The sequence below is a fragment of the Protopterus annectens genome, chromosome 14.part0, assembly GCF_019279795.1.
Source record: "Protopterus annectens isolate FY-2018-M chromosome 14.part0, PAN1.0, whole genome shotgun sequence".
In the NCBI taxonomy this organism is placed as follows: Eukaryota; Metazoa; Chordata; order Ceratodontiformes; family Protopteridae; genus Protopterus; species Protopterus annectens.
This window is the reverse complement of record NC_056748.1, coordinates 70,782,165-70,808,297: the sequence shown is the minus strand read 5'-3', so window position 1 is coordinate 70,808,297 and position 26,133 is coordinate 70,782,165. Positions and strand designations below refer to the sequence as shown.

The following is a 26,133-nucleotide window of genomic DNA, read 5'->3' as shown; positions in this document are numbered from 1 at the left end:
CATGTTTTGTTCTCTTTTCCCCATTTTTGTCACAAAGCTCAGTGCCCTACCACCTTCAGAGTTAAAAAAAAAAAAAAAAAAAATTCAGCACTCCAATCACCTCTGGTCCAATGCCCAAATTAGCAGCTAGGACAGTGAGAAGCCCAAGGACATGATGATGATGGGCAGCACAGTGGTGCAGCGGTTAACGTTGTCGCCCCACAGCAAGAGGTTCTCCGGTTCGATTCTCGGCTGGGGTGCCTTCTGTGTGGAGTTTGCATGTTCTCCCTGTGTTCACGTGGGTTTCCTCCGGGTACTCCCGTTTCCTCCCACATTCCAAAGACATGTATCTGGAGCATTTCTCCCAGGGCCTCCGCTGAAAACAAGCTCTGTGGAACCTAGTCGGACTTTCCCGGTCAACAAATGATAAATAAAATGATGTGGGGTTGTGCTGTCCATCTTAAAGCTGGGAGTTCTTGTAGGACCCAGTTTTTCTTATTTGAGGATCCTACGGTGGACGTGCAATGGGGAAGTGCAACATTTCACCTCATCTCTGCAGTAGCTCAGTCATGTTCCCATCCCAATTCATAGGTTCACATGGTGGTACTAGGATAAAAATCGGCCGTAGGGCCTATACAAGCCTAGCCGCAACAATTCCCTGGCTATTTCCTCTTTTAGACCATACCTCCACTAAATGTTCCTCGGTCTACAAGACGTGCATATTTTTGACAAGGACTACAAAAAACACAACTGTGAAAGGACGGTTAGTGTGCATAAGTGCTCTCAGTGTTAGACACACAAGACCATACACCTTTCAAGATCATTAATGCAAAACAAGCTACTTCACTATCCCTTTTTCCTACTTCCCAGGATTAAGAAATAGATCCACTTGATTTAACAGGACATTAAACTAATGAAATGCACATTCATCCTTCCAATAATCAAAAATGGTCCCCTTTAACATACGTCCTACCTTGTCTGATCCACTTAAATGAAAAGTGGAAAACTCCATCCTGAGAAGATGCACTAAGTCTGCAATGCACATGCTACTTTTATTACTAAATGTGAATGCCGATTGGACAAGACCAACTGATCTGTCTGCCAAAGTATACATTAAAAACAAAATCGGTAGCAACACTGAGATGAACCTTACACAGTAAGTAAAGAACACAGTTTAAATCAAATTCTCTGCATGAACTAGTTTCTGGCCAATGAAAACTCCACACAGCCACAAAACTGCATAGTACCCAAAAACTTCAGCCACCCAATACTTCTTAGGTCTTGAAAGCTACCACCGACTTGATGAATGAATGAAGCCAACAACTTTGAGACCTACCAAGACTGAAACATGAAGGGTCTAATTTTAAGGATTATGGGCCAACGTTAGCCCTGTAAGTTTCACCTCTTGTTACCATGAGTGGCTTGTACTATCTTACAGTGAAAGGAAAAGAAATTATTCCATTCAAAAGCAGTACAGACACTACCGTTAAACAACCAATGACTGGCACTACCACTAAAAACAGCCAATGACTCAGCACCACCACTGTAAACTAGGGCGCATCCCCATTTAAGATGTACAGGCTGCATCAAAGACAGGTCAACTACATTCAAGGAGGAGAGCGATGAAAAACAAAACATCAGAATGGCAGGCACAATGAGGCCATTTTGGGGTGCAATACATATATAACAGGGTAACTATGGTGCATTACCAGTACAGAGACCATAGCACGAGGAAAAATGCATACTTCAGTTTTGGGAAAAACATTTCTTTAAAGTGTAAAGAATAATAGCACAGTCATCAAGAGACTAACTGCCCATAGGCATTTGTCCAAATTCACAGTCATGGAATGGAGTAAATTTCTAATGTTACCCTCACTCTACCAACTTTAATAGGCAATATCACACGCCCTACAAAAAACATGCCTAAAAAATTAAGGACAGGATAAACTTGCTACAGATAACAGATGGGCATTCACAAATCAAAAACTGAAAGCAAACAAGACATCTGCCTAAAGATGCAATTTAATACAGCAAGGAAAGTGATGCACCAAGAAACTAGCTTGCAACACATTAAGTAATATTACAAATTGCTACAGAAAAGTATGGACAAGGCACACAGACCAAGCATGAACTCCAAAATGGAGGCTCACAGTCCAAGCCTGCACCATCCATCAAGAACGGTGCAAGTTACACAAAATTACTCAAACCAGCAAAGAAACTGATTAAAGCAACTTTAAATCAGTTGTGAAAGGGCATAAAAGATTAGTTTTCATCCATATCCCCATATAGTGTAACTTGTCTTTGCACTGGAGCTGCACTTCCCCTCTGTAGGCATCCCCCCCTCAGCTGCCCCTTCCTTCCAACAAGCTGGTCTGCAGTCACAGTGTCTGAGGCAAGCATAATAAAGTTCGTATCTCACTACCTCACTGATGCAATCAAGTTAATAAACATAAGCTACTAAAAGTCAACAGGAGACCCAAGCTGCGGAGGTAGGCAACAGGAATTACTAAGGCAGGTGTGCACCAAAAAACATACCCACATACAGTAAAGCTAATAGAAATGTGGAGGACCTTCAGCTTGGCAACTTAATTCTACACACACCCTCTAAACACTATTTTAATATGAAGAATGGATACATTGAATTCCTTGTGTGGCTCACTAGATCTGTACAAACCTGTTTTGAAGTGGATGTTTAATATACTGCTCAGAATTCACAGTTTCGTTAGAAGGGACTGCAACACTGGTTTCACTACTATCTTTCAACTCTGTTCCAGGTTCCTAGAAAAGGATGCAACAGTTTTAGACTATAGATACTGAACATTACAAATTAACCAAGTACAGTCTGGTTTACAAGGTAAAGACTACTGGCAAACAAGCTGCAGCCTGCTCATCAGTCCCATTTCCATGCCAGTGCAACTCTGAACAAAAATTTCTACTGAATTTTATCAGCTTCAAAAAAATTACACATTTAAAAAACGTTACTCTACGACAAAAATGTACTGTTCACACATTTAGACAATGCAGCTATTTTGCTTAATACCTACCAGATGCAGATGACATCTGTAAGGGTTCTCAAATGAACATGCATCACTGCACGTGTTGGCTACAGTACTGCCATGTTTCACCCTTCATTCACAATATGTGCCAGTTCCATTTAAAAAAATAAATTTTAATATATCCATGCAAACAAATTATATCCCTCAAGGATGCCACTACAGGCTTAATGAGAGGATGCATCCAAAAGCTTTAATGGGTACAACCCCACCCAAGATCTATGGGCATAACATCTCCTCCATGCTAGCCCTACGCAGAGGTCAGATTGGTTCCCTTGGCAGAGGGGGAAGATATTTCTAATATACACGAATTATAAATGACTGACCATATGGAGAAATAACTGCAGTACTGATTGCATCACATGCCGCAGTATGAAAGGTAAAGTCTGTTACTGCATGACCGAACAGCGACTTCTTGCAAAGTTTAAACAGGTTAAATTTCCTCCCATGCAGGAATCACTAATCAGGCTACATTTTTGCCAAGGTACAACTTGGTAAGTTTTGTAGGGAGGTTCCAGGTTAAGGTAAGAAACCATACTGAAAAAGGGCAACTTTCACAAGCAACTCAAAAAGCATCACCATGTCAGCTCAAACGATAATGAGAAATGCGATGCCAGCGAGGGGCATTTGGAATTCCAAACCACAGAAGTGTTTAAAATCAGTCCAGGTAAAACAAAACCTTACTGCAGATAGTGAATCTAAAGGGCTGAAGAACAGCCAATGCCAATTCACCCACCCTAGGGATAGGAGTGGTAGCTTGGTCTGCTACTGCAGTACTGACCATGCAAAAACACGTGTGATGTACTCTTCTCCAAGCAAAGTGCACATTTGGCAGGGACAATGCTGTGGGTCAAGAATATCAAGCTGCCATAAGGGTTTCAATAAGACCAGGGAAAAGCCTGACCGACCCCCCCCCCCCCCCCGCCACCAGCTAACTATAAAACTGCCTTCTCTCTGCAAAGCTCTTCTACCAAAGGGTAAGGCGCTACCAAGTATCTGAACAGATTTAGGATCTAACCACAAGAATGATGTAGGGTTAAACAAAGATTCAGGAAAATTTTTTTTTTTGGCGCAAACCGGCACAGAAGTGCGAAGGGAGGTAGAAAGCAGAAAAAGAGTATTAAAAAAAAAAAAAAAAAAAAAAAAGGTATGAGAAAGAAAAAATTTAACAGTAAAAGAAAGTCACTTACCCACAAAGAACAGCAGAGAGCATGGATCGCGATGTAGACATGAAGCGAGGCAAACGAGATCTGAAGGGAGGAAGGAGACAGGGTCATTATGGGTAGGGGAGGAGCTTTGAGCTTGGATCAGATGATGGATATGCTGCCAAGTCGGATCCATGCCAGATCCGGTAACCCACAGGTTAAAGATCAAATGAAGACAACAACTTCGGATTTAACTATTTTGAATTGTCTTTACTTCAACAGTTTGTTCAGATGATGCAGCCAGCTTTCACCCTGGGTCAAACCCAACAACATTGATATCAATTTTTATGATCTTTATGCCCCATACATAGTGCCAATTTATGCTATATTTCATAATCTGTTCCCAGAATATTCTTGAACTGAAATTCCATATTCCCTCATAATTCAATGCTTCATAACCTCTCTTTGAAATACTTTCCATCAGCAAGTAAGCAGTCATGACCATTTTTTATTTAAATTTCATTTACCTGGAGTAGAACACTGATCAGGCAAGGTTACATACAAAGTAAAACATTAAAGGCATAACCAAATTATACAGTACAGTGAAACAAGTGTTTAAGCAGTACATACAAGTATGGAAGATGATTTAGTAGCGAAGAGCGGAAACTGTAGAATATCAAGAGCTCCAGCACAACAGCTAACAGAAGTGAATATTGGATATATAGTGAGTGGATAGGGAAGAAATGGGCATGAGTTTAAAAGTTCTAATGTTTAGAAGATTAAGCAGTGTCTTGTCTGCGATGAATGTAACAGTGCTACCTTTGGAGTTAGGAGACATGGCCTATGTTTTCACATGTATTTGGTACTGTTTGAACAAACATCTCTGAATTTCAGCAAGATTAGGTGGAAAAAACTGCAACAGTTAATGGACTAGAACAAAGCAGCAGTGGTCTGCAGAAAGACGTTTAGTGGAGGACTCTTAGGTTGCAGTATGGGCTGATGTCAGTCTCATTCTTGAAGTGGAGGATGTGTTGGTGTAGGAGTCCTAACAGAAGGGAGTCAAGGACGTTGACTCAGTCTTGAAAAGGTAGCCAATTTGCCTTTTCCAAGGAGTAGTAGTGATGTTCACACAAGGGAGCTTGAGCTATGGCAGAGGCTGCAAGAAGGTGCGAACAGGGGCAGGCCATATTCTAGTTGGGCAAGTAGAACACCTTCTCTAGCAAGTTGAGAGGAAATGAGATCTTTAGGGTCCATAATAGGAGGCAGCTGACTTTGGATCCAACTTTCTGAACCCATGGCTTGGAAGTTGAAGGACTGGTCAAGACAAATCCCACGGGATCCAAAATTGTGTGGTGGATTCAACTAGGTTGTTTAGATCTGGAAGTTGGACAGGGTAAGTGGCTTTAGCAAGTCTGCGCCAAACAGCATGAACTTGGTATTTTTTTTTAGAGTTGAATAGTAGTAATTTTTTTTTTTTTTTGGGAACACCACAACCAATTGTTCTAGGTCAGTCTGAAGTAAAGTAGATTTTGGATGTCATGAGAAGGGGTGGCTCTATATAGCCATGTCATCAGCATAGAGAAGTTATACCAAGAGACAATTTTTAATATGGAAGCCGGTATTGGGTCAATAACTGATCCCAGAGAAACCCCTGAAGAGAGAGAAGGCTGTTATCTGACCAAGGAAACCCAAATTATTTTTAAATTGTTTAAAGTTCGGCTGGTCAGGAAATCTATGAACAATGGGTAGTTTCAGAGTTTACAGGTATTTTCATCAGTGGGATAACAGAAGTGAGCAGTCACTGGGACAGTATTCAAATAAATCAAAATCCCAGGTAAGGTAAATGAGGTTACTTTATGTTAATGAGGACAGAGTGTCTACACAGCAGCCCTAGTACTTTTGCCTGCCCCAAAGTCACACCTACTGAGAAAGGGGCGGGTTAGCTGTAAGCAATCTTTATTCCGCAGGTTAGCTGTAAGCAATCTTTAAGGATATTCCAGAAGATGAAACTGGACAGAACTGGGAGGCTGAGGAAGGTTTGTGATGTTTTTGTTAAAAGTCTGATAAAGGTAGACTTCCAGATGTCATGCTATTGCCTGTGAGGCTAAGGTTGTAGATGTTGTAAACCACTACCGAAAGACCAGGAATCGAAGTAACGTAATAAAAAGTTATGTACTCGCCATAACATTCCATACCAGATCCGTATCGGATCCAAGCCGGCAATTTCAAAAAGAATCTGCTCCAAGCTCCTCCCCCTACCCATAATACACCACCACTACCTTCCAACCCTCAGACTTTGATGCACCTTATACTAAACAACCAAATCCAAACCACCTTACCGCATACGATGTGCCACCTATGAAAGATGTCCATATGGTAAGGCAGGGGGAAGGAGGGAGGGACGGTTGAAGACAAATGAAGTACAACTACTCAGATTGAATGTTATGAGTACATAACTTCTTTATCTGAAGTAGTTTACTTCATTTGATCTTCAACCTGTGGGACAGAGTCCCCAGCTACTAAACATCTGGGTGGCCCTTATGGAAGGATATTCCGGAGCACTGCGGAACCAAATGATGCTTTCCTTCGAGAAATCAAATCCAATTTACAGTGAGAAATAAAAGTATGAGATAAGGACCAAGTAGCGGCAGAACAAATGTCGTCTAAGGATACTCTACACAAAAAGGCCGCATGGACTTTGAGTGAGCTCTAATCTGACCTGGAGGAGACCAACCTTTATCCTTGTAGACCTGAAGGATACATAGAGAAATCCACCTGGCAATGGTCACCTTGGAATAGGTTTACCCAAAAATAGTTTAGAAAAGGACACACTGGTCAGATTTACAAAAAGTTTTGGTCCTGTGCAAATAGAACCATAGCTGTCTATGAACATCAACAAATGCAACTTGTATTCAACTTTGTTTGTGAAATTTGGAAAGAAAACAGGTAAATTGATAGTCTGATTGATATTTACCTCAGATGCCACTTTTGGAAGAAAGGAGGGATTGGTGCAAAGAGAAACCCTGTCCTTATGGAAGACCATGTATGGAACCTTGACAGACAATGCCTGAAGTTCTGAGACCCTCCTAGCACTAGGAAGGTTGCCTTCCAAGACAGAAACTAAGATCTACGGTTGCTGCAAGTTCAAAGGGAGGGGCAACCAATGCTTGTAGTACCATAGTAATGTCCCACGGGGGGATAGGATCTTTGACCAGAGGACATAAAAGAGGAAGGTACCTTTGATAAAAGGCTTTGCACAATCTGTAAAGGCCAAAGAAGAAGAGTTCTCACCAACAGGAAAATGAGAAACGGCATCTAGCTGAACCTTCACCATAGATGAGCTAGCCCCCTGCTGAAAGATATTTGCCCAAAAAAAAAAAAAAAATGTATCAAGGATAGCCAGAATGGGAGCTGTGAAAGGATCTAAATTCCTGAGGCCCAAAAAGAGGACTGCCTTCCAGACTATCTGCAAATATACAGAGCAGAGTATATTTTTTTGGCTATAGAGTTTGTTAATTGTTGCTCAGATCTCTGTTAACTGTCGTCTCACTGTTCTGAGAGACTGATCTGCAAATATACAGAGCAGAGTATATTTTTTTGGATTTAGAGTTTGTACTGTTGCTTAGATTTTGTCCCACTCACCCTCCTCATATTTGGTTTGTAGTTTAAATTTGGTGGCTTTTGCAGTTGCCCACCCCACTGTAGATTTGAACAGGGACACTTCCCCAGTCCCATCTCTTTACCACATTCTACCCAATAATCTCTTTCTGCACTTGCTTTTAGTCCATTTTAATTTAATTGCGTGTTTTAAACGGTGCTTGATCTAATATTGCTACATACTCAAGTGTGCTAGCTTGCACTGCATGTAAATTGTTTTTACTATTTTTCTGTACGGGAAAAAAAAAAAGAAAAAAACACTAAGCCAGTTTCTTACCTTTCCTGTAACTAGTGTTCCAGATACAGATTTGCTGTATCCAGGACTCTATTTAAGCTTCTGAGCCCCCCCCCCCAAGCCTTACTGTGTTGGAGGGAACCCCTCTAGCTTATCAGTGAGAGTGGTAAGCACTGTGTAACCAGTCTACCACATAAAGGAGTGGTTCTGGCCCAGAAATTGTAGTTACTGGCCGTTTGGGCAATCTCTTCCATCTCTCTCAACTTTCTGATTTGAAAGCCTACATTTGCACTTGTTTCTGTCTTGCAACTAGTCTAGTGCAAATACAGATTCTTATTTGCTTATTCATGCTCAGCACTTGTTCAGAACTTGCAAGCACTAAATAAGCTACTAATTACTACAGCACTCAACCTTCCTCATTACCTAGAGGAAAAAAGTTTTTGTACTTACTTTCCTCACTTTATCTAGAGGAAAATACTTTTATTCAGGCATATCCAAGAATCAGCTCCCAGTGTTCTCTCCTGTCTATCTGATGAATCTGGTCATCTTGAGACAATGTAGAAATTGCCTCATGTACACAGACAACCCTCTCCTCCTACCACTCAACACTACAACCTGTGAGAGATGCACTTATCTAGCCAAACTGGAGATAAAGCTCTCTCCAAACAAGACTGAACTTGACAGTCATGAGGAGAAGGTAAACATTTGCACCACACCACACTCATCATAGTCTCACTAAATCTACACCACCAAAACCCACACATAGTAACACAAAAACATTCCCAGAGGCTCTAAATAATAATCTAAGCAACAGAGACCTCCAAAGCAGAAACACAAGCAACCTCCATCCCCCAACACAACCCAAATGACACAGCCCACAGACTCTGTGTGCCACTCAACCACAGCCAACAAGGCAAAACAACGTGCCCAACACACTAGTCATAGGTGACTCTATAGTCAGGCACACTGATGTCTCACTCACCAGGCTAAACAAGAAGGTTACTGTCAGCTGCCTGTCAGGTGCCAGGATCCGCCACATAACCCACGCACTCAGGTCACTCCACAACAAGTACAAATATGACACTGTCATTGTCCATGTTGGTGTGAATGACCTGAGATGTACCTCCCTGTACTACATGGAGATATGGAAGAGCTCTCCGATCTTTTAGTCAGGCAGATATGACCCTAGCCCTGAGTAGCATTCTGCCATCGTCCAGAATGATACCGCAGTACAAGGACAAAATGATTGACTTCAACAACTGGCTAAGCTTCTGGTGTCATTCTAAGGGGATCCAGTATCTGTCTGCTTGGGATGACAAGGTCAACAAACCACAATGCTTTGTCACAGACTGCCTGCACCTGTTGCCCCTGGGATTCCGGATATTATCTAAGGCTTTTGCTGCCCCACAGTGCCTTTTTTTAGGCAAGGTTCTAATGACAAATTCACCACCATAACAGGAAGAGGCAAGCAAAAACTGAGGGTAATGCTACACAATGCTAGAAGTCTAAATCTCAAAATGCACTCACCTGAGGCATGCCTTAAAATGGAGAACTTCGACATCTGTGCAGTGACTGAGACCTGGTTCAAGGCTCCAGAGAGCACCCCTGCACTACCAGGCTATAACTCATACACACTTCGGCCATGTAACCTGGACCGAAACACCAAAGGCAGAGGTGTGTCTATATTCATTAAGGATATCCACACCTCCAGGCTAGTTGCTCAGCATAATGCATCAGAGGTTATCCAAGTGCAACTAACTCTGGGCAAAACTGCAATCCAAACTGTAGCTTGCTACAGATCCCCCACCATGCCCAAAGATTCCCACTCTTTTCTTGATGTACTGGAAAATATTAGGGTTCAACCAAACACCCTAATAATGAGCGACTTCAACTACCCCATCATTAACTGGGAAAACTACTCGTGTACCAACTCCTTAGCTCAACGCTTTCTGGAATTCATAAATTCCAATGCCCTGGATCAACTTATCCACACCCTCACCAGGGGCAACAATATCCTAGACCTAGTCATTGCCAACATGAGTGACTGGTGTTCCATACCTCAAGTCAACTCCTCGTTGGTCTGATCCAACCATAAGCTAATCATCCTTGATATCCACATCCCGCTCCCACCCTCCCATTAAGGAAACCACAGTAAAAAGATTTCTCCAAAGCCAACTTCATGCTCAAGACAGAAGTGATGAACTTCATGACACACATGCAGATAGACAATACAGTTACAACTGCTGAATCCTACACAAATGCACTCTATAAGCACTTACACGAGTGCATGGATCGGGCTATCCCAAACAGAACCAAGACGCTATACTTAAAAAAAAAAAAAAAAAAGAAAATGCCAATCTGGTGGTCCTCTGCCATAAACTGTACAACAGAAGGAAGAAAATGTTGCAAGAGAGTAAAATCCCATGAGTAGAGAAGTTCCCTGGTCAGCCTCAGTAAGAAGCCGAGATCCCTTATATGATCCTCCAAAGCTAGCTACGAAAACAAAAATCGCCACTAATTCAAAGGACAACCACAAAGCATTCTATGTCAAGAATCTCGATGGCAACACCCAGATCTGCTCTGAGTTACAGCACAAAGGCACAAAAATTACAGAACCAACTGATATTGCCAACATACTGGGCAGATAGGTGCTAACTTTACCCCCCCCCCCCCTTCATCCCCTAAAGGGCCCATATCTTGGGCAGAAAGAATGCAGAGTCCCTGTAATCACAACTACGCAGGTAAAAGTTGCACTCTTTAAAGCCAAAAACACAGCATCCATGGGACCGGACAACATCCCAGGCTGCGTTTTACATGAACTGGCTCCTCCAGTTAAGCACCATGTTCAATAATAGCCTCACATCAGGCTTTGTGCCCACTGAATGGCACACAGCAACAGTTATCTCACTCCACAAAGGGGTTGCCACCAATGATCCTGGGAACTATCGACATAGACGTTTTGTATTGAAATGCAACTTCTTTTGTTTGGACTAGCCTGATTATCCTAATTGCAATTTGTAATCAAACTGTTTTTTATCTTTTCTCTATCTCTTTCTAGCTGGTTTAGGGTAATTATTCCCCTCTCAACTCCAGAAAGTACTCCGTGTGGACTCCTAAAACTGCAACTTCCACCCTCCACGACCTGCCTGGGTCATTCTCCCCTTGGTTCACTTTATATACTGGACAATTTTAACCTGGACTAAACCAAACCCAAGTTATACTGTATGTTTCCTTGATATTTTTTCTTACAATAGTGCCATTGATGTTATTTCTGGGTATTCTCTCCCGATATAGAAACCAGATTTCTGCCAGTCTCCGTCAGCAGCCACCCCCCCCCCTGTTTCCTAGACTGCTTGATCCCTCACTCTATCCCCTCTCTTCTGCTGATTAGTATATTTACTGCACTACCCACAAACCAATTTGTGACTCCAGTACTCACTTCCTTTCCCCTTCTCCTACCTAAAGTACCGTCTCTCTCTCTCTTGACAATATCCCAGTTTCTCTTCTTATTTCCCACACCTCATGTTTACAGTGTCTCTCCTGACTGACTATTTTCCTTGTAGTTCTTCTGGCCTTTACCTACCTCCTACTGTTAGTTCTCTCTGTCCCCGTGTTCTCCGTTAACATCTTCACTACTCTCTTGCCTCCCTTGTAACTTTTCTGAGAACTGTTTCTCCTGAGCTTCATCTATTCCTTGTCCCCCTGCCTCTAGTTAACCTAACTACCTCCTAGTATCCAGACCCACTCCCCTAGGATAGCTTCTTTCTGATTGTTCTCCACTCCGCTCCCCTCCCTACCCCCAATTCCCACCCACCCCCAGGGGTCCTCAACTTATACCTAACTAAACACTCCCCCTATCCTCTAACTAAACACTCCCCCTATCCTCTAACTAAACACTCCCCCTATCCTCTAAGCCAATCTCCTTCCTCCATACTAGACCTCCCCATAACCTTTATTTCTCTTCCCCTTCCCCTCCACTACATCATATCCTCCCATCAACTACATCATATCCTCCCATCATTTTGACTTCTAACTATAACACTATTCCTTTAAAACTAATTTTACCACTACTTAATCTTATCTCCACAATCCTCCTCCCACATAACTCTGATACCCTACCTTATATTACATCCTATCTACTATCTATCTAATAAGTACTCATTACCTGACTAACACTGACTATCCCCTATCTCAATTTCCATATACATATTCTCCTTGTATCCCTTCTTCACACAGTATTGCTGAGCTACTTTTACTTAACTATTTTTTCTTAACAACTTACCCTAGGCCTTCATCTCCTCACTACTATATCTCCAACTTTAAAAGCCTTTTTCATCTATGCTCTACTCTCCACTATTACTTTAGCCTCTCTTTCTTTATCATACGATATCACCTCTTTGCAAATTAACACTTTCTATGAACAAAACCTTCACCTAAAGCAAACTTTACCTTCAGCTAGCTTCAGCTCCCTTAAACATAGTAACATTACCTGTTCTTCCAACTATCTACTGCCAAAATATCATAGGGTTTCTCACATAACCCTCAACTTTAACAAAAGATTTCTTAATATTTGCCTCAAACTTCTTAAAGTACTATCATCTTCCCATCATCAACTCCTCTTACATGGTGACATTCATCCTAATCCCGGTCCTTCTACCCTAAGCAATCACAACCAAAACTTAAACTCTTCTCCTCTTCTTGCATCAGGTTCTAGAGCTAATAATTCCCTTCTAATAGCTCATATCAACATCAGAAGTATAAACAACAAAATCCACCATCTTCATGCCCTCCTTTACTTGCATTCATTCGATATATTATGTGTAACAGAAACATGGCTAAAACCCTCTACTCTAGACCAGGAAATCACCCCTCCTGGCTATAACATACTTAGAAATGACCGAATAAAGAAGAAAGGTGGCGGTATAGCCATTATTTATAAATCCAACCTACAAATTACCCAGTTTAAGGAACTTCCATTAACAAGCCCAAAATCAGAAATTTTATCAGTCAAGCTACAGATAAACAACAATAAAGCAATCTATCTAATATGTATGTACCTTCCCCCTGGCAATAATACCCAAACGCTAGAAAACATACTCAGTTCTCTGTCCAACCAACTACCCCAAGAAACCATAATACTTGGTGATTTCAACATTGATTGGAAAACCTGTGCAGCCCAACAACCTACTAACCATATTAATCTCCATGGTTACTCTCAATTAACAACAACTACAACTAGAATCCATAAACCAAATAAGAAAGAAACAATTTTGGACTGGATTCTAATTAACGCCCCCAGTAACTATACTCCAGGTACACTTCCTGATAGTATTAGTGATCACACACTTACATATGTGATCAGACAAAAACTAAATATTCCTAATATGCATAAACTTAGAAGATGCCGCTCAAAAAGATTTTTCAACCCTGATAAACTTCCTTACTGAATTACAGGCATGTGACTGGTCACCTTTATCACACCTTGAACTTAATGAAGCAGTTACCTATTTTAAACACAAAGTTTCTGCAAATCCTTGACTATCATGCTCCATTCCACTCTACTAGGATAAGAGCCAAAACTGCCCCTTGGCTAACTAAGCAAACAAAAGAAAAAATGATCCTTAGAAATAAAACCTGGGCTAAATGGAAAGCTACCAAATCTCCATCTGACCATCTCCTCTACAAACAATTAAGAAATACTACCAAGAAAGACACTCTTAGAGACCAAAAGGAATTTTATCTTCACCTTCAAAAAACTACACAAAATACCCCTCAAAAATTTTGGTCAGGTATTAATAACCTTCTTAAACCAGGACATTCTACTACTCCTACCCCCTCAGGATTTAACCCCTAATACCTCTACTCAGATCCCAGATGCCTTTAATAACTACTTTACAGAAGCCATTCTAACACTAGCAAACTCACTAACACCTACTGCATCCTCACATGATACCTCTCCAGCCTCTACTAATGTCTTTCAAATCCAACCTGTCTCTTCTTCTATCATATATAAGCTTCTCTTAAAACTAAAACCGTGCACCCCATCGGCTGACCAACTCCCTTCTGAATACTTACAAATTGCTGCAAAAGCTATCTATCACCCAATATCTATTCTGATAAATGGGACCATCTCTGAAAGGAAAATCCCTTCAGTTTGGAAGATCTCTCACATAATTCCCCTTCATAAAGGGGGCCCTTCTGAATTATCCAATTATCGTCCTATTGCCTTACTGTCCCCATTAGCTAAGATAATGGAAAGGTGTATACACAAACAATTTCTTAACTACCTTCTTCAAAACAACCTTCTAGCTGACTGTCAACATGGTTTCAGGCCCCATCACAGTACTACAACTGCCCTTCTGTCCTTTGCTGACTCCATAAATAGAAATCGAAACAGTAACCTTCTCTCATCTGCTCTATTTATAGATCTATCAAAAGCTTTTGATATGGTTAACCATAACATACTCCTTGAAAAACATACTCCTTGAAAAACTTAACAACCTCGCCTTAAGTTCACATACTTTACAGTGGTTTAGAAGCTATCTTGATAACAGACAACAAGCAGTTCTTTGGGAAAACAACCTTTCATCTTTACTCCCAGTAAATGTTGGTGTTCCACAAGGATCTATCCTTGGACCCCTTCTTTTCTCAGTACTTATTAATGACCTATATTTGAACGTACCACAAGCAACCTGCATCCAATATGCAGATGACTCGACATTGATCTGCTCTGCCATAAATATTCCCTCGCTCCAGTCCATAACCCAAACAACCTTTCATAACGTTGAAAAATGGTTTATGCAGCACTGCCTCCTCCTTAATCCCAAAAAAACAAAGCTTCTTCTCTTTACTCCTACTAACAAATCTCCTACACCTCTCTTTACTATCACCTCAGATAATTCTACCTGCATTAACCCTGACAATACCACTCTATTAGGTGTAACCATTGACAACCATCTTAACTTTGATGACCAAATTAATAGTACTATTAAAGCTGTTAATAAAAAAATTGGGACACTCTACAGAATTAAACCCTTCCTTACCCCAGCAGCTAGAAAAACCATTGCACAGTCCCACCTGCTCTCCACCCTTTTTTATGCTTCGGCTATATATACCACACTATCTAAAAATAACATCAATAAACTCTCAACCTGTTATAACAGTATAGCTAGATTCATTAATGCAACTCCCCATAGAACTCACCACTGTTATAACCTGAAACAACTAAATTGGCTAGAACTAAATAACCACCTACTTTACCAACAACTACTTATCATTCATAAAACTCTTCATTTCTCTGAAAATACTCCAAGCCTGGCTAGACTTATTTCTCCAAGCCTGGCTAGACTTATTTCTCCATATAAGAACCTAAACACACTTCGTTCCGCCAGCAAGTTTCTAGTATCCATAACTAAATCATATAATAAAGCTGGGGATGCACTATTTTCAAATTCCATAGGGAAACACTAGAATCTAATCCCTCAAGAAATAGCTACTCTACAGTCCACCTCTCTGTTCAAAAGACAAATCAAAGCACATCTTACTTCTCAATGGCTATGCCCCTGTACCAATCCCGATTGAAAGTATGTCTCAATACGCCTTATTATTTTTCCTTCCTGTCCCCTTACCTGAAGCTTTCTGGAGTTGAGACTTGAATCCTAAGGGATGCCTATATTTCTTATTAATTTTAGTATGTAGTTCTTATTTTTTGTTGTATAACTTGACTTAATATTTTTTAAATGTTATAGATATCCTCTCTTGTACCTTGTATAAATCTATTAAGAAAATTGTTATAAATCACTGTAATTTTATCTATACTGGAGCTTTTCTCCCCGGGCCTCTACTGTAAACGGATATATGTCCAGCTAGACTAGCCCGGTCAACAAATGTAAAAAAAAAAAAAATATAAAAATAAAAATAAATAAATAAATAAATATTAGCCTAAAGAGTCTGGTCTGCAAGGCCATGGAACTCAAACAAAGACATTGGTAACCTCCCAAACTCTGGATCCCACCCAGTTCGGGTTTGTGAAAGGCAGATCATGCCTCCTGAACCTGAAAGACTTCTTTGAGGCAGTAAGCCATAGAGGAGGGTAAGGTGGTTCACACAACCTATCTTGACCTCGCCAAGGCTTTCGACACCATCCCCCATTCTGGAATTATAGCTAAACTCACTAAACTAGGTATAAATCCCTACGTCACAAGATGGGTTGCCAACTGGCTCACCAACAGAACCCACAGTGTAAAAGCTGCAGACTCCAAATCTGACCTCAAAAGCAGTGACAAGTGTATTACCACAGGGTTCCGTCCTGGGACCTCTCCTGTTTGGCATCTACTTCTCTGAAGTACAGGCCAACACAGAAGTTCTCTGGCTAACAAAGTTCGCAGATGACTGCAAACTAGGAGCCATAGTCAAGTCCCCAAATGATGTGGACATCCTACAGAAGGGCCTCGCTGAGACAGATGCCTGGTGTCAGAGCCATGGCCTCAAGCTCAATGCCAAAAAGTGCAGTGTCATCCCCTTTGGTAAAAACTCTGTACTCATGAACTACCACATAGGCAGCAATCTACTTAAACACCAAATGTGTGATAAGAGACCTTGGGACCCAGGAGGACAGTAGTCCCTCTTTTGATATAGTCACATCGCCACAGTAGTCCGGAAGTCCTTCTACGTGGCACACCTCATCATAAAAGGGTTCTTATCCAGGGGAGGAAAAAAAAAAAAAAAGTCATTGTTCCCCCTCTACTAGACACTCATTAGACCCATTATAGAGTACAACTCCCCTTTTGGAATGTACCTTGCAAGACATCTGCAGCAGCTGGAAAGGCCACAGAAGTACCTCACAAAGAGGATTACTGGCCTCAAACAAATGCCCTACACTGACCGCCTCAAAAAACTGCAGCTTTAGTCTGTAGCATATCGCCTACTCTGAGGTGATCTCTGCCTAACATTTAAAACTATGTCAAACCCAGAGCTGTTGGACATGCTAAACCTAAAGAAATCCCAATCTCTCAGAGCTACACGCTCTAGGGACCCAAACCTTGTCACCACAATAAACAGGACATGCTGGAGGGATAGATTCCTGTCCCAGAGATTTCCCATACTCTGGAACAGGCTACCCATCTATGTCAAGCAAAGTTCTTCATTAGCACTCAAGAAAAATCTTGAGGAGTGGATGGGAAATAGGAAATACACCCCAGGGATCACTTCTGTCTCTCAGCTCGACAGCGGCACGGAAAATAACTTTCTTAGGTGGTGTAAGCCAGGGAACCTTGTTGGCTAGGCTTATGTAGGCCCTTGGGCTGATAGGTAGGTACTAGGCTATGAAAAACGCTTCCATTTGCTACAATAAATCTTCCTGGTGGATGACTTCTAAGCTACCACCAGAATAGTTCTGACCGAAGACAACCCGGGAGTCCTAGCAATTAAGGGAACTGGAGCAGCCAAGTCGTGAGTTGCAGACTGTCCAGATTCTGACAAGGGACCCTCGAGGCGTGAGAAATGAGATCTGGAATGGGATCCAAGGAGGAGCTACAAGATGAGACCAAAGGAAGGGAAACCATACTTGGCAAGGCCAAAAATGGACCAATGAGGATCACTTTGCTCCCCAGTTGATGAGCCTTCTGGAGGAACTTTAGAATAAGGGGTACAGGACGGCAAGCATAAAGACTGGGAGGCCAAACATGGACTAGAGCATTTCTGGGGGATTCACCTGGCGAGGCGGGGGGTTCAGAGCGAAGAACTCTCTGCACTTTGCGTTGATAGGAGATGCGAACAGATCGCAGCAAGGCCAACCCCACTCTAGAAATATCTGATCCGCTACTGAAGGATTCAGAGACCACTGGTAAGGCAGGAGAATAGTCCAGCTTAGCTTGTCCACCAGAATTTTGGACCGCCCCGGAATATAGGTGTTGTTACCAGAAAATGACCAGTGGAAAAATCACCCATTCCCAAACTCTCATGGCCTTGCGTCAAAGGGGGTAAAATCTGGTCCCTCCCTGTTTGTTGATGTACCAGACCACTGACATGTCTAACTGAATTGCGATTCCCAGAGGTAGAAAGGCATGAAGGGCCTGCAACGCTAAAAGGACCGCCTTCATCTCCAGAACGTTTATATGCAAAGTGGTCTAGATAGAGACCACATGCCTTGGACTTCCTTCCCGAAAAGTGCCCCCCCCAGCCTAGCAGGGTGGCGTCCCGTGGTCACTGTGGCTTGGGCAAGGGCTGTGACAAAAGGTCGTCCTTCCAAGATTTCCGAAGAATGCATTCACCATAGAATAGACGACCTGCAGACTTTGCTTATGTGTATCCTGTACGACAATGGAAGATCCAACAAAGACCATTGCACCACTAGAGTCCACTGAAGTACTCGCATGTTTAAGCGAACACATGGTAGAAGTCTTATCGTTACTGCCATAGAACCCAGGGCCCTTAAAACAGACTCTGCTGAGGGAAAAGGAGTGATAAATGAAAACGACATGCATCCTTAAGTTTCAAACTCTTTCCAAGGTCAGGAAGACTTGTCGGCAACGTGTCTATCCGTGCGCCTATGCATTCTATAACCTGGACAGGGTTAAGAAGAGATTTGGCTGCGTTGACTAATCCCTAGATGGTGTGCAAGACATAGGAAATAGTCTCTGGTCCGACAAAGTAGACGCTTGGTGGGAGCAGTAAGGAGCCAATCATCCAGGTAAGGGTAGACCCGAATTCCCTGAAACCTCAGGTGAGCAGCTACTACTGCCATCACTTTGGTGAACACACTGGGGGCTGTGGTGAGACCAAAGGGTAGGGCTCGAAACAGACTGGCCCCTAGCTGGAAGCGGAGAAACCTCCTGGAGCTTCCATGCATCTTTATGTGATGGTAGGCATCCTAGTGGTCGAACAAGCACATCCAGTCGTTCTCTTGCAGGTACAGCAAGATGGACTATAGGTAATCCGGAACTTCTCTTTGGCAATGAATAGGTTCAGAGTAGACAGGTCCAGAATGGGCCTCAAGTCCCCTGTCTTTTTTGGCACCAAAAAGAACCTAGACTAGATGCCTGATCTGGACTGATTTAGGGGAACAGGTTGGATGGCTCGTTTCTTTAGCAGCCTGGAAACCTCTAGTGCTGCTGCCTCCTTTTGCGCGGGTGGTACATCTGGGAGGTGTTGGGAAGGGGTAGGGAGAACCACAAATTGGATTGAATAGCCTCTGGAAATTATCTGAAGCACCCAACAGTCTGATGACACGGACTCTCATGCCATCAGGTGCAGTGACAAAGGACCCCCGACTGCCTCCTGAGCAGTCAGGCAACCCCTCAGGGTTGCTGCGTGGGCCTGTCCGAGAACGGTTCAAGACCAAACATTCCTCGGACCCCCTCTGCCTCTGGGCCAGCATCTGTCCTGTCCCCCTCTGCCTCTAGGGGAAGAAGGGTCCCAGGATTGCTGATTCTGGGAAAAGGATCTTTGAGGGTTTGAGAAGCAGATTCTGACAGCAGGCAGTGTCTTCTCATCTTTCTCACTCTGGACCAAGGTGTCACGGACGGTCTTACCAAAAAGAGGGAAGAACTGTCATAAGGGGCATTTGTAAAAGAAGTGTTGAAAGGTTCTATGAACGGACACAACCTGAGCCAGGCGTGACACCTCATAGAAACGCTGGACCCAGCCACCCTAGCCACTCCTTCGGTCACGTGCGAGAGGAGTTGCATGGACATATTACAAACCACTGTCAAGGTAGCCATCCTCAGAGAATGTACACCTGTCCAAGCGGCATGGATTTTGGGGGGGAACTCAGCCAGATCCTTAACCAGGTCGTGCTGTAGTCGAGTAACATAGGCCAGATAGTTCAGTGCCCTAATAGAAAAGGTTGCAGACTCATAAAACTGTTTCCCTAGACAATCCATCGTCCTAGACTCACGGTCAGGAGGGTGGACCGAGGAACTCTCCTGCAATAATTCTCTCTGTGGTGGCTGCTACCACCATAGCATCTACCGGGGACCCTTTATTCCAAGCAGGTCTGTCCACAGGGGGGCTTAAGATTTTATCCAGGTGCTTTGGGATTGGTTCCACGGTGTCCGGTTCCTTCCACAGTGTCCGGTTCCTTCCAAGCCCACAAAGTGACGAAGTCCACTAAATGGATCTGCAGGGGGGACACCTAGGAAGAAGGGCCAGTGTCAAAAGCCTCCAGGAACACAGATTCATCAGAGGAAAGTTTTGGAGCGGACCAACCTCCCCGCTAGCACAAAATTTCCACGATGTCTCCTGGAAGGTGATTTGGGGGAATCTTCCCCATCATCCAAAATCAGTGTCCTCAGTGAGGGACTCCAGAGAGGAATCCAAGTGCCTCCTTTTGCTTGCAAGGAACCTCCCTGGTGGGGCTCGCAAACCACCTGTTCAAGGGAAACTGCCTGGGGCTCCTCGAGCATGGGCCGTTCCTGTGCTAAAATGATGGGAGTCTCAAACACACAGAGGGAGTCAGAGCGGAGTCCAAAGAAATAGTCAGGGGCCTCGACCCATTGGAGAGGACCCTTTCCACAACATCGGACAGCGAGCTTCCTGGGACACTAGTAAGGGAGCTGCTCGCCCCGGATCAGATGCGAGGATCAGAGCTAGGCCCGAAGGGGATGGAGCACTGAGGAGGTGGCCGTGACCCGACAAGGTCTGAGCAGACAGAAAAAACTTCACCCCCTCGAATTAGACACCCAGGCTACGGCTCACAGAGCCATTCGGATCTGAGCTAGTCAGATCAGACATGCTCCAGGCAGCTGCCGGCGTCGAGGAAACAGGTACACAGTCAGCACCAACCCCCTGACTAGGGAACCTCTCGGATCCATGTACTCCGAAACCAGGGGGGGGGGGGTCAGATTGGAGGAGGAGATATAGGTGTAAAGGGAAGCAAGCTCCCCCCTCTAGAGGGAGAGGAAGCCGGCAAGACTCATTTAAATTTGTGTGCGAATAAATCTCCACATCATTTTATCCATGTCAAATTCTGACAGACTGTGGATAGACCACAACGAAGCTACAGACTCCAACCTGACTGATCAGAGAACCAAAGCCCTAGAAGATGGCCTGAGCTTCTCTGGCTCCGAAGAAAACCTAGGAGATATCGGAGCAGAGGGGAGTCAGGTCGGTGCCTAGTCTGAAGTTTGGGGGTAGGCCCGGTCGGAGCCAAAAGGTCCAGGGACCTCTTCCTCATCACTCTTGTGCTCTCTCTTTCTCTCTGCCCTTTCTATGCTTTCCTTCCACAGGCCTAGAGGCAGCAAGAGGAGTCCCAGCCTGGGAGGCAGATGACGCAAGGGCGGGAGCCGAAGGAAAGGCAGTCACAGATGTGACCGAAGCAGAACTGGAGGTAGTCACCTCCGTAAAAGGCCTTTCATCATAAGTTTAGCCCTATGGGTCTTTAAGGGCTCACGGGTTAAAACCCACGCAAATACTGCAGTCACAGATGGGCAGCACCCTAACAAAGAAGACACAGAGTGCAGGCAATCACGTTTCCTGTACAGCCTCTCAGCTGATATTTCTTGAAGTGGCGAGAAAGTTTCTAAATAATAATTCTGAAGTAACCTTCACTCAGAATACTGATTTCCATGTACAAATGGGCTTGTCCAATCAACACCCAGGACAGGGTATGGGAGGGAACCACAGCTTTGTGAAGCTGGCCTAGGACTCAAAACAGCCAAAGGCTACATTTTGATCAACTGTGCCTTCTACCCATCAAGAAATGGCTCAGTCTGCCAGAATGTGTGTGTAGATGTACATCTCTATACATGTGTTACAGACATATACATAAAATATATGTGTAGATCATCAGCAGCCCCTTTTTCCCCCCATTTTTTTCTACATGGGGTCAGGGTATCTGTCGCCAACTCGGGGTATCTGTCGCCAACTCGATTCAGTGTCCCACTCCTGCCCGACTGTCGCAGATCTTTCACACAATCCATCCGCCTCTTTGCTTGACATCCTCGCTTCCTCTTACCTTCTTCCTGTCTGTCCCAAATCTTCACCAGATTCTCTTCTGCTTTTCTACGCATGTCCAACTACTGTAATCTGTTTTCTCTGATCTTTTCTGCAATTGGAGCTACTTTGGCTTCTGCTCTTATGTCCTCATTTCTTTGTCTGTCCCACAGTGTGTATCCTACCACCTCTCTCAGGCACATTTCCATCACCTCTAGCTTCTTCTGTACCATACAGTAGTACTGGTCGCATCACTGTCATGTACACCTTACTTTTCAGCTTCGGCATTCTTTTGTCAGACTACACCGGATACTCTGTGCCAGTTGGCTGCAGCCCCTCAGATTCTAGCTTTGACCTCTTCCATTCAGAATACCCTTCTCTTCCAGGACCCCTCCCAGATACTCAAAGCTGTTATACCTGTTCCACTATCTTCCCTATCTTTATTCCCAGCTTCTTCTGACTTTCCCAGTTTGCTGCCATTACCACAGTTTTCTTATCTGTGCTTAGTTTCATCCCATGTGCCATCAGATTTTCATTCCATTCTTCTATCCTTTGCTGAAGTTCTAAGCTCAGAGTCTACAAAGCAGCTTTGTTGATCTGTCCCCTCCAGCCAGTTTGCTAATGTAATCCTTCACCAGTATGAACAGCAGTGGGCTCAGAGGTGAACCCTGATGTACACCCACTCCCACTGGGAATCCCTCTGTGAGACCGAACACTGTTCATACTGGAGTCACTGGGTCCTTGTACATAGCTTGCACCAATTCTACCAATGTTTCCGGGACTTCAAACCACTGCAGTACTGTCCAAACTAGCTTTCTTGAGACCTTGTCATATGCCTTCTCCAAGTCTAGGAATACCTAGTTGGCTAGCTTCTTCTCGAGTATCTGTCTCAAATGCAAACAAATCGGGTCAACTGTGCTGCATCCTGATCTGAATCCAAACTGCTAATCTCCCATCTTAAAATTCTACTACTCTGCGTATCCATTTGTCAATCACCCTCTCCAGAACTTTCATGTAATGTGGTAGGAGTCTGATCCCTCTGTACTGCCCACAGTTATGGATGTCCCCTTTGTTCTTGTACACTGGCACGAGTATGCTTATTCTCCAGTCATCTGGGATACACCCTTCGCTCCACACTGCTATTAGTACCCTTAGGAGCCATTTCTCCCCTATCTCACCCACCATCTTTACCATTATCTGCACCAACCCCATCCAAGCCTGCTGCTTTCCCTGACTGAAGTCTTCTTTAGTGCTGGTCTTACTAAGGTGGGCTCCTCCTCTTCCTCATTGTAGGTTGTTTCTGGGGCAGTAAAGCTTCTGTGGGGTTTTCTTCATTCAGAAGCTGCTGGAAATACTCCATCTGCCTTTGATGTCCTGGCGACTGTTTGAAGGTTATTGCTGACATCCCTTATAAAGCGTGTCCAACTATCTTCTTTATCTTTTGTCTTTGCCTTGCAACCTGATATAGTTTCTTTGTGCCCCTTAGTGAGTCACTTTCCAGAAGTTGGTACAGTGCCTCCGATGCACTATTCTTTGCTGTTGCAACTTCTTGAACTGCTGTACTTTCTCTCCAGTCAACTTCCAGGTCTTCAGCCTGGTCTCTTTTGATCTTAGGGCCTTCTCTGACCACGGCTTACAGCTGATTGTGGCAACTAATGGTTTATGCTGTGGGACAGCTGTTTCATTGGGGATGACTTTGCAATCATGGATTCTACCCCAGTGCCTTTTCCTTACTAGGAGGAAGTCTACCCAAGTTGCATGCTGGCTACTGTTGTATGTGATCTTGAGACTCTTTCGAACCATGTGTGGACTACCATCAAGCCATTTTCCAGACAGAAGTCTAGAATGGGTTCACCTTTATTCCTGTTACCCCACCCATGTGGACCCAAGCAGTCCTCATATCCAGTTCCGTCTGTCCCAATATGTGCATTCAAGTCACCCATTATCAACACCACCAATTCATGTTGTCCTGCTTTATCTAGTAGGTCCTGCAACTGCTGTCTGAATGCACTCTTTTCCTCACTATCACAACCTTGCTGTGGGGCAAATGCTGAGATTATGAATACTACCCTATCACTACACTGGAGTCTGATTGCCATAAGTCTGTCATCAATTCTGACGATATCCCTCACTGCCTTCTAAAGCCTCTCACCAAACTTCCTACACTATTTCTAGTCTGTCCCCCACCTGAGTAGTAGAGTCTGGATCCCAAGCCAAGTGGCTTTGCTGCACTGCCCTTCCATCTGGTCTGATACCTAGGATGTCCAGTCTCCTCTGCATCATCATGTCATCCACTTCCAAGCTGCGTCCAGTCAGTGAACCTACATTAAGCGTAGCAATTCTCAGTTCATGTTTGGCAGGCAGGTTGGTTTGATGCCCAGCTTTCGCTCAAAAGAGCTATCCCAGGTAACCCAGACACCAGCCAGCCAATACCTTATTGGCCCAGGACTGCTAGGCTTTATGGCGGGCACACAATGGCCAATAGGGGCACATACACCCCTCCCACCGTTAGCAAGCGTCCCTGACATGGGTGAGAGTAGGCCAGGTCCTCAACCCACTTCTCACTGGTATCAACCATGCCCATTTTTTGTCAACATTGGTCAACAGGACCGATCACCTAGAACCATATTTTACAAAAGGAGTGGTTAGCCCTGCCACGGTGCGCATTCTGTGATGTGTTCTCCTATCTTGAGGATACTGCACTCCACAGTAGATGCCCAAAGCTGTGGGGTCTGTACAACTCTTCCCCCTATAGGGTACCATGTAGAGTCTGTGCTGCTGCCCACAGCTCCATTCACTGGCGAGTTTGAGATGGAAACGCTCAGCATGTTTCTCAGACATGGGAGAAACCCCAGAGACACAGCGAAAACATGCAAAATCCAAACACGCATTGGTCTGAGGTCAGGATCAAACCTTGTACAATAGAGGCGAAGACCTTAACCATTAAGCCATCTGGTCTTTGTGTATATGCAATACATAAATATGTAGAATATAAAATTACACACACTACACACACAGTTTTCAGAAATTATAACATAGTCTCAAAACAGATGCACTGCTGCAATTTCAAAGAACTGAACCTGTCAATGCCAACGCTAATGAAATTGCAGAAAATAGTATGCATACAATAAATGTACTTCTAAAATTTAACAACTAAAACGTAAAATACAGAATTTAACAACTAAACTAAAGAATATACAGTGGCAGCGTAAACACATGGAAGCATGTCTTTGCTTCCATGTAGTTCCCAGAGGATTAAGAATTTTGAAAATGCCAACCTATGGGACTGTTTATCCTGAACTTTTGGCCAAATGGCAAAAAATTTAATATTGAAACCAGTTTCTCTTGTATAAGGCTTCTTATCGAACAATATATGCAAAATGAGAATGAAATAAGTCATGAAATTACGATCCTACAAACGGAGCCGAAAAAGCTTGTAAATGAAAGGGATTTCACGGTGTTTCATGAAGGAATATTGTCACAGATATCCATGCTAGAACATAGATTAGATAAAAAGAAGAAACCTGAACATGACTTAAGGATTTCAGTGTCGGCAATGTGTTCTCTTGGTAGAGAGAATCCAAGACATAAAGAGAACCGATAATAAAATCGGCACAATTGGGTAAATATTCACATTCAAATCAAATTAAGAAACCGCAGCAGATTAATACAATGCCCCAACCCTTGGAAACTTCAAGAGATGAGAACGGAACCAGCAAAGCTGTTTTACAAATCAACCAACAGCAGTGAGACTTGGCCCCACTTACCAATCAACCATCCAGCTCTACTGGCCACTATATGGGCAACATAGAAACAACAAAAGAAGCAACAGTAAGCAATGAAGTGAAAGATGTAGCTAACAATGAGCTAAGATTAACATATACATCCAATAGCTCCATTTTGCTATCTACAGGGGATGTCAGAAGAAAACAGCTAATGCAGGTCAATCAAAATTAAGTTAGGTTTTTCACCAGTTTCCACTGTCGATTCGAGAGCAGAAGAAATGGACACCAACAAAGATAAACAGGAAACGGAAAATATCAGAGGACATGGTAGTGTCACAGAACAAAACAGAGACAAGCGAGTCAGAATTAATTGTCAATTTATCTAATTATGAATTGAACAGGTCATG

At 43.4% G+C, this 26,133-nt stretch overlaps 1 protein-coding gene across 1 annotated transcript in view; it reads right to left on the bottom strand.

The window, feature by feature from the left end:
• The window catches only part of LOC122788873 (eukaryotic translation initiation factor 4E-like), a 387,508-nt gene that overhangs the window by 330,077 nt on the left and 31,298 nt on the right, over positions 1–26,133 (bottom strand). Inside the window, exon 2 of the mRNA XM_044055778.1 lies at positions 2,654–2,757. Coding sequence (XP_043911713.1) covers positions 2,654–2,757 — 104 coding nt within the window. The remainder of the gene's footprint in view (positions 1–2,653; positions 2,758–26,133) is intronic.